The 9,537-nt window shown below is 38.8% G+C and overlaps 1 protein-coding gene across 1 annotated transcript; it reads left to right on the forward strand.

Moving 5' to 3' along the window:
• Positions 1–7,822: 7,822 nt before the first annotated feature.
• LOC107614966 (uncharacterized) lies at positions 7,823–9,112 on the forward strand. Its single transcript, XM_088498673.1, has 2 exons — positions 7,823–8,809; positions 8,975–9,112. Exons 1-2 carry the CDS (start codon positions 7,823–7,825, stop codon positions 9,110–9,112), a joined length of 1,125 nt encoding a protein of 374 aa, XP_088354799.1.
• The last annotated feature ends 425 nt before the right edge of the window (positions 9,113–9,537 follow it).

Genomic DNA, 9,537 nt, shown 5'->3' on the forward strand with positions numbered 1-9,537 from the left:
TATATGATATATCATCAATTTTTCAACACAATTTTACTTATTCAAATTAAATATTTATAATAGTGATTTGATTTTCTTAATATCTCAATTAAATTCTTTAATTAGTTTGTTCATAAATAAAAAGGCAAGTTACCAAAATAAATTGTTTGAAAACTAATATTATTGAAATACAACTTTTAAATATTGTATACGCAAATATAATTTTTATATTACTATAGAAACCGCGATAGGGGTATGGTGGATTAAGGTTTGAATGTAAACCGCAGTAGAGGTACAGTGGTATACGTTAGATTGCGTAAAAGTAGAAACTGCTATACCCCTCTAGCGGTTTTTTCATGAATGGTTAATGTGCATAAACTGCAGTATCCCTATAGCGTTTTATACTTGCAAAGAAACGCCTATAAATACTAAGCAGGAGGAAGTGGTGTGATAGTAGATTGTCATTTTTACAAGTTTACAAATGGATAGTGAGGAGAGTTTTTTTGTTCTAGTCCATTGCTCCAGAAAAATTCAAAAAAGTAAAAGACATGGTGTCAAGTTCACTGATAGAGAACCGGTGAGTGTTTTTGTCCGACCAACAAATACGTTGTCAAAGTTAAAATCAAGTATATTGTAAAAGGCGGGGTTATGTGGGACAAAGTGGGTGAAGAAGTTGTTCTACAAGATTTTGATTGCGGTTGTGTCAACTAGTGTGAAGTATGAAACATTTGTGATAGGGTCGAATGAAGACATGTAGGTTTTGTTTCATTGTCGACGAAGTTTTTTAGAAGTGAGAATACATAAAGTGTATGCCAAGTTGGAAGATGGCGTCGACAGTTCTGAGACATCAGCGCCGAAGCCTCAGTCGACTACGTTGGGGGTACTTCTACCTCGATGCCTGTTGTTGCACCCGGTTGTCTGTTGGCTGATCGTCCATCTGTTGCAGTTGGGATAGCTAGGTCACCTCATATGATTCCAAGTATTTTAGGTGACGGTGAACCGGATCGGGTTGAAAATGTGATGTGAGAGAATGATTCAAATGAAAAGCCTGCTCACATCGTGGAGGACAGTGACGAGGATACTCCGAGGAACCCATCTACACATTAGGGGCCATCTAGTTTCGGGACACAGCAACATCCTCTACGTTTCTCAACGCTGAATTTGAAAGCCATCGGTCAGCAACCGGACATAGATCCTACCTTTCGAAGTCAAGGATTACACGAGGGATATCCTCATGTAGAATTTCAGATTGGCCAATCTTTTTAAACTAAGGAGGAAGCTGTGTTGAGTGTAAATGATTATAGCGTCCATCATGGAGTTGAGTACCGGGTGATAGAGTCAGATCATCTCAAGTATCATGGGAGATGCAAGGAGTTCGAAAAAAGATTGCACATGGTTGATTCGCATCACACTTCGGCAATGAAAGAGTACTTAAGAGGTTAAAAGGTATAACGGACCTCACACTCCTATCGTCCTTGCCATATCTGAAAATAACTCAGAAACCACCTATCTCCACACCTACCGTCCTTCTCATGAAGCCAGTCTATGTTCAGGGTTGGTTCAGGCACATGCTGAATGCCACCGAGCTGTGGAAACACCCTGTCCACTTGATCCCACTCAATCATGGCGAAGTATATCAGGCTAGTGACCGCCCGCCATAACCGACTGTGCTCCTCAGCTAGAATCTCCGGATGAACAACGGCAAGCACGTCCAATGCAGCATAAGGCTCCCACACAATCTGCAAATCACAACAAAATCTACCATTAGTACACTATATACTAAACATGACGGCAAACGAGTAATGTAACTTTGAAACAGACACAAATAACTTACATCTCGACCACCCAACCGGTCTAATGCAAGGCAAAACTGGATAATTCTTTGCTCCTTCTGGTCGGATGTCGGTAAATATGTGGCCCACTTGGACGATGACAATGTCATATGAATAAATAATCCGGGGTCTCAATAGATAATAACTGAAAATAAATAATGAAAGGCTAAGTGCATCTATCGATACTTGGATGCCAATGGAAAAGAAAAGTGGTCAAATCCATATAGCCTGAGAGTAGGGAACCGTCAAAATATCCAAGACTATAGTAGCTAGAGGAGGCCTGCCAAGTTTGTGGCATTTTTGTTGGCCACCCGACACATGCATCGATATAGCCATGCCAACGCAGCCGAACCCCAACTATAAGTGCCCATCTCGTCAAGCCTCGCCATAAACGACAACCACCGTATATGTACCCGATTTGCACTCTTGTCACCAAACAACTGAGTGGATAGCAGCATCATAATGTACACACGTGCATATATGCATATGGTATCCTCAGTCGCATCTGCCGGTAGCACCCTGAATCTCTCATGGAACCATGTGAACTGGACTGTGAACTGCTTTACCTTATCTGGCGGCGAAAGCTCACCAAATAACTCCTGAAACTACTCCTAAGCCGGTCTGCCATCATCCATCAACTTCTCAAAATCTGTGAGGCACCCAGATATAGCCTTTCCATCGATGGGCAACCCCAGTTGGTATGCCACATCATGCAGCGTGATGGTGCACTCTTCGAACGGCATATGAATCATGTGCGTCTTAGGACGCCACCTCTCAAAGAATGCGCTGACCAAGGGCTCATCCAACCAGAACTAACGCGTGTTCAGCCTAGCCAGGTGGTACAAACCAGTCCTCTCCAAATAGGGTATGATCTTATCATGCAAAGGCATATTTTGTTGCCTCCAAACACTGTAAATACACATACTTGACTGTCATGCGAGAAAAATAACCACACCAAATGAAATTTCAATACTTATAAGCTTAAACCATAAATTATAGTCGGACACAAAAGCTACAAGTGTCCTGTTTATCCAATCTTAACTAAAATTTCATATATAGTTCACTTAACATTATTTTTCAAGCTAATTTTATTAAAATAGTGAAACAAAACTTATGAACTTTTACATAAGATTTTGAAACATATCAAAATATATTTTAAAACAAGTGAAAAATCTCCAACTTTTAAATTTATAAATCCTATATTATAAAATCTAACGTTTAAATTTTACAGTTTAAGACTTAAATCTTAAATTTAAAATAATAACATACGAACCTCAGGTTCTATTTCTAAAATTTAGTCTTTAAACCCTAAACTAATCTACAAAACTTCTAATTTTAAAATTTAAAATTTTAAGTTTAAAATATTAAATTTTAGTTTTCAAATACGATATTTAAAAATTATCCCTACAAGCCTTAAACACTATATTCAAAATTAGAACCCTAAATCTCAATTACCAGAAGATAAACATTCTACTTAGACACTATATCCTTAATTTTAAATTTTAATTTTCAACTACAACTCATAAATTCTTTATTCTAACTACTGCACCCTAATATTACATATTATGTTATATAAAATTTAATAACTAAAAGTAAACAAATTTACTTCTTCATTGATGCCGCCGGCAACGTGCACAACGCTGTTGAGTCAGTACAAATGGTCCCGTGCTCTAGAAATTTCAAATGTCCAAATTCTCTCTAAATCTTATGCAACTTTTTCTTTCCATCCACAACTCTCTCTCTCTCTCTCAAACAAACAACTTCTCTCTCTAAAGTTTTTGCTACTCATGCGAACTGAATAATCTGCGATTGGGTGCGGCGTATTTATACTCAAGCATAAATCGTTATAGGGGTACCATGATTTATGCACATTAACCATTCATGAAGAAACCGCTAAAAGAGTATAGCAATTTCTGCTTTCACGCAATTTAACGTAAATCGCTGTACTCCTACCATAATTTACGTTCAAACTCTAATCCACTATATTCCTATCACAGTTTCTATAGTAATATAAAAGTTGCATTTCGATAATATTAATTTTCAAACAATTTATTTTAATAACTTGCCTAAATAAAATCTTTAATTGGCTATATATTGCAACTGATTCTACTCTTAAATGCAAAGTGAAAAAATAATTCAAAGAATAAATTACCATTTGTACCCATGAAAGATACAGACACTGACAAATGTATCTATATAAGAATAAAAGGACAATTATAACCACGGAAGATGGCTTTCGTGTGCCAAAAGTACCCTAACGGACTAATTATGTAACCAACGTCTTGGTACTCTTGGCACACGGAGACTATCTTCCATGGTTATAATTGTCGTTTTATTCTTATATGAGTACATTTGTCAGCGTCTTTATTTTGTATGGATACAAATAGTAATTTATTCATAATTCAAATATTCGAAACAAAACATGTCATGTCATTATTATCTTTTTCGTCTACTCCTATTTATTATTTTTTTTTTGTTGACTAATGATAAATAAAAAAAAAAATCAAAAAGAGAACAAAAAAAGGGCCCAAACTAGTTAGTTGGATTTATGTCCAAGTCAATAAGATGATTAAAGGTCACTCGCTCAAACGAATTTGGGTTGGACGAGTGATCAGTTTATTTGTCTATTTAAATATGTGTCGAAAATTTAAATCACATTTTATATATGCAGTAATTTATTAATTAGCAACAGATTTTTAAATAAAATTTAGGTGTATAACAAATTAATTCTTATCTTGCCAAAAATTCATAAAAAATATTCAAATTAACATCACAGTTAACTTTATCAAATCTACAGTAAAAAAACCAACAGAAACAAAGAGTTATCTATCTAGCGAAACAAGTGTGTGTATACATACACATACATACATAAGTAATTAATTTTTATTATATCTCAATTGCATTTTTTTAATTGATTCTTTTTATAAATAAAAATGTTATTTTATTATTTTTTTTATTTTTTTTTCCGTTGAAAAGATGCCTACTAGGAAAAATTATTCCAAAAATTGTTTCAAAATGCATCATGTTATTAAGTCTTTTACCTAACCTTTTATACTAATGATTTATTTTCATTATATAGTTAATACTTCACTTAGATTGTTTCTTTCTTTCTATATATGTAAAAAGAAATTTGAAAAAGTTACATGAATAAAATAAACCACAAGTTATATTACCCACATGCCCTTAACCAACTTTTTTTTAATATATAGTCCTTTTTTTTAATGTAAATAGTGGGAGATGCATGAATATTACATTTTAATATAAAATCAAGAGAGCTCCCCTGATTTAGTAGAAAAAATATGTATATACTAAAATCTATATGTGTCCTGCGATTTAAAAATGAGCATAATTGAAAATAAAAATATTGGAGTATTAATAATTTAACATATTTAAATTATAGTATCGAACTAAATGTTAGAAATAATTTTAAAATTTTTTAAAAATAATAAAAGATAAAATATACTTTATCTAAATATTTATTTTATTGTGAATTAAAAGTTACTGATAAGTAATAACTATCTTATGACCTATTAAAATGCTCTAAATCCAATATATATGCCTCTTTTTTTCCCCTCTTTGTTATATGCATGACAACAATATTTTAATTTAAAATTTCTAGTATACTATATCACATCACTTGGTCCATCACTGTTAGATTACTTCTAATGATTTAATAAATTAAAGTATGATATTAACTAAAGTCAAAGTTAGGAATTTGTTGATTATTAAATCAAATTAAAGAGGTGGAAACTCCTGTACTGGGTTGAGTACTGGGAGAGGATTATTGGAAGTCACCATCAAACAAACTTCACAGAGGTCAACAAATTTAGATTTTATTTGAATTCTAGCCATCATCATTTCTGGAATCATGCTTTCTTTTTTATCCTTTAAGTTCCAAATAATAAACGTTTCACAAAAAAATACAAACACACTACTCTTGTTTTCTTGAAAGGAAAAAACTCCACAAATATAACAAAAAAAGCAATGCTAGGAACCAAAAGGGTATTAGCCAAAAACCAGCCAAATATCTTTGGGTGAATCCAAAATATCTACGAGTTAATATATATAGATGTTTCTTTTGCTAAGTATAAGAATATTTCTTTTTCATACTTGATACGTTACATGTATCCTCGGTCGCCCAGAATACTCGGCACACTAATATCCGAGGCCGATGCCGCACTAAACAAACTCGGAACAAAAGCAGATAAGCTCGGCCTCACTCATTCGAATAAAAAGACACGTGCATCATAAAGCTCGGTCCCGTATCAACTGCCAGAAAATCTCGGCACGTGATCAGGACCGAAGCAGCATCACCTAAATTGAAAATGAGAAACGTGCTCAGCAGATTTATAGCACCATAACAGAATATCTTAACTAATCTATAAACTAGGACTCACCCACTAACGGGTAGAAACCAACTTCTATAAAACCTAGCTAATACACTCGGCTAGGCCTCAGGTTCCACTACCAGTTTCCATATTCATTTATTCACTCTCACTTAATCACCCTCTCTTTCTCTCTCTTCTGAGACTATTACTAACTTGAGCGTCGGAGTATCTTTTGCAGGTATTCCCGCCGCGGTGTTTGTCCATCGGCCGACGTGAAGCTCTTCCTCTCCGTTGACGACTCACTCGGAAGTACTTAAGCTCGGCCTACCCAGTGTTCGGACGAATCACTTGGCGCCCACCGTGGGGCCGGAGTACATCTAACCTCACTGTTTCCTTCGTTTGGTCTCTTACTTTATTTTGCAGGATTCCCGATCCTCGGACATGGCTGACAAGGAAAATCCACAACTCTCACAGGATGACCTCCTGGCTCAGATCACTGAGCTTCAGGCGGAGGTACGGAGGATAGCCGAGCTCTCAACACAAAATAATGGAGAGAATTCCAAGGGCTCGGCTCAAAGCGCGGCGGACCCTTTAAACATCGTCCCGCCAAAGGAAAAGCTCACACTCGACAACCCCTTTTCCGAGGAGATCACGAATTACCAGATGCCAAAAAACTTTACGCTGCCCTCCGCGCTGGAGCCGTACAAGGGGTTCGGCGACCCCCGAGCCCATGTGAAGAAGTTCCAATCGATGATGTTCTTCAACGGCCCGAACAATGAGCCCGTCCTCTGTCGAGCATTTCCCACTTACCTAGATGGTGCGGCGTTACTCTGGTTTTCTAAACTTTCTGCAGGTTCGATCTCCTCCTTTGAAGACCTCGCCAGATCATTTATTGATTACTTCGCTGCGTCAAGAATATATGTACATGGCTCGGACTTTCTCGGCACCATCAAACAAGGTCAGCACGAGAGTCTGAAAGACTACATGACCAGATTCGCGGACGCCACTATGGAGATCCAAGACTTGGACCCGGCCGTTCACCTGCACGCTCTCAAGGCCGGCCTCAGACCTGGCAAATTTCGGGAGACCATTGCCATAACAAAGCCAAAGACGCTAGAGGAATTCCGAGAAAGGGCGGCTGGGCAAATGGAGATCGAAGAACTCTGAGAAGCCCAGAAATCAGACAAACAGCCACATTGGAGAGATGAGGAAAGGACTTTCAGATCACCAGGCAACAGGGACACAAAGAAACCTCCTAAGCCCGCGTCAAAGTACAACACATACACCAGATTTAACACCAGAAGAGAGAACATCATCAGAGAGATCCTCAACGCCAGAATCATAAAACCACCAGCCCGAGCAGGGAACTACCAGGATCAACGATTCGTGGACAAGACAAAACATTGTGCCTTCCACCGAAAGTTCGGTCATACCACAGATGACTGCATCGTTGCGAAGGACCTCCTGGAAAGACTAGCATGCCGAGGTCTCCTGGACAAATACATTGAAACCCGGAAGGGCAGAGGAGGAAACTCGGACAGGGCAGAGCATAAGCAAGCAACGGCTGACGACAAAAAAGAGAGGACGACTCCTGATCCGCCAAGAGGAGTCATCAACCACATATCGGGAGGATTTGCAGGCGGAGGAGAAACAAGCTCGGCCAGGAAGCGGAGCTATAGAGCAATGCTGGCAATCGAAGGAACCATACAACCAAAGAAGGACAAAGAACCAGACGTCACAATATCCTTCAGCCAAACAGACTTCAAATCAGCAAGCCCTAACCTCGACGACCCCGTGGTAATTTCCATCCAGGTCGGAGAGCTGTTGGTAAGAAAAACATTGTTAGATCCAGGTAGTAGTGCTGACGTTTTATTTTACTCTACTTTTACTAAAATGAAATTATCAGAAAAACTGATACAACCCTCCTCTGGAGAGCTAATTGGGTTCTCCGGAGAGAGAGTCCCAATCATGGGACACATATGGCTAAAGACCACAATGGGAGAGATCCTTATGACAAAATCAATTGATATTCAATATTTAATAGTAAACTGTTACAGCCCTTATAATATTATACTTGGGAGACCCGCACTGAACATATTCAGGGCAGTGGTGTCCACATTACATCTGTGTGTCAAGTTTCCAGTGCAGGAAAACAAGATCGCCACGGTATATGCAGACCATCAGGAAGCTCGGCAATGCTATCACGCGGGCCTAAAACCAGTCCAAACAAAACAAGAAGCTCGGCCCCAGATCCAAGCCATCCAAACTTCTGCCAACACAGCGACACTGGCCGATCTTGACCCAAGAGAAGACCTCGGCGAAAGACCTCGGCCAATGGACAATCTTCAACAAGTAACACTGACATCAGATGACAAACAATGCACATATGTTGGAGAAGCATTAGAAGGGGCAGACCGAGCAAAACTCATTCACATACTGCGTCAGAACGCCGACCTCTTCGCATGGACGCCAGATGACATGCCAGGAATCAACCCAGAGGTCATCTGCCACAAGCTAGCAATCGACAAAACAGTCCGACCAGTTGCACAGAAGAAAAGAAATCTCGGAGAAGAGAAAAAGCAAGCAGCACTCGAAGAAACCCAGAAGCTCCTCAATGCAGGTTTCATCAAAGAGATTCGCTTCACCACATGGTTGTCCAACGTGGTAATGGTAAGGACAAGCTCAGGTAAATGGCGCATGTGCGTCGACTTTACAAACTTAAATAAAGCCTGCCCTAAAGATGCATACCCACTGCCTTGCATTGATAAATTAGTTGATAACGCCTCTGGTTTCAAAGCTTTGAGTTTTATGGATGCATACTCTGGCTATAACCAGATTCTAATGCACCCAGAAGACCAAAGCAAAACAGCTTTTATAACAGAACATGGGAATTTTTGTTACAAGGTAATGCCATTTGGCCTAAAGAATGCAGGTGCGACATATCAAAGGCTAATGGACAAGGTGTTCCAATAGCAGATAGGCCGCAATATGGAGGTCTATGTAGATGACATGGTCGCAAAAACACCTATGCAGAGGTCCCACTGTGACGACTTAGTAGAAATCTTCAGACAACTCCGAGCATATAACATGAGACTTAATCCAGACAAATGCGCGTTCGGAGTGCAAGGAGGGAAGTTCCTGGGATTCATGTTAACATCTCGAGGCATCGAGGCCAACCCGGAAAAGTGCAAGGCCGTGCTGAACATGACAAGCCCAAAAACGGTAAAGGAGGTTCAGCAACTTGCAGGACGAATAGCTGCCCTGTCACGTTTCCTACTTGCAGTGGCAAACCGATCTTATCACTTTTTCCAGACATTCTCTAAAGGAAGGAAGTTCAACTGGACAGACGAATGCGAAAATGCTTTTACCGAACTTAAACTACACTTAACATCACCACC

Source organism: Arachis ipaensis, chromosome B9 (genome assembly GCF_059453495.1).
Source record: "Arachis ipaensis isolate K30076 ecotype BB chromosome B9, ASM5945349v1, whole genome shotgun sequence".
Lineage (NCBI taxonomy): Eukaryota > Viridiplantae > Streptophyta > Magnoliopsida > Fabales > Fabaceae > Arachis > Arachis ipaensis.

What these genes read in the sequence shown, in the direction of transcription:
- LOC107614966 (XM_088498673.1), top strand. Translation starts at nt 7,823, where the DNA reads ATGCTGGCAATCGAAGGAACCATACAACCAAAGAAGGACAAAGAACCA. An exon ending in GGTTGTCCAACGTGGTAATG is followed by an intron (nt 8,810 to 8,974) that starts GTAAGGACAAGC and finishes GGCTATAACCAG; the next exon opens with ATTCTAATGCACCCAGAAGA.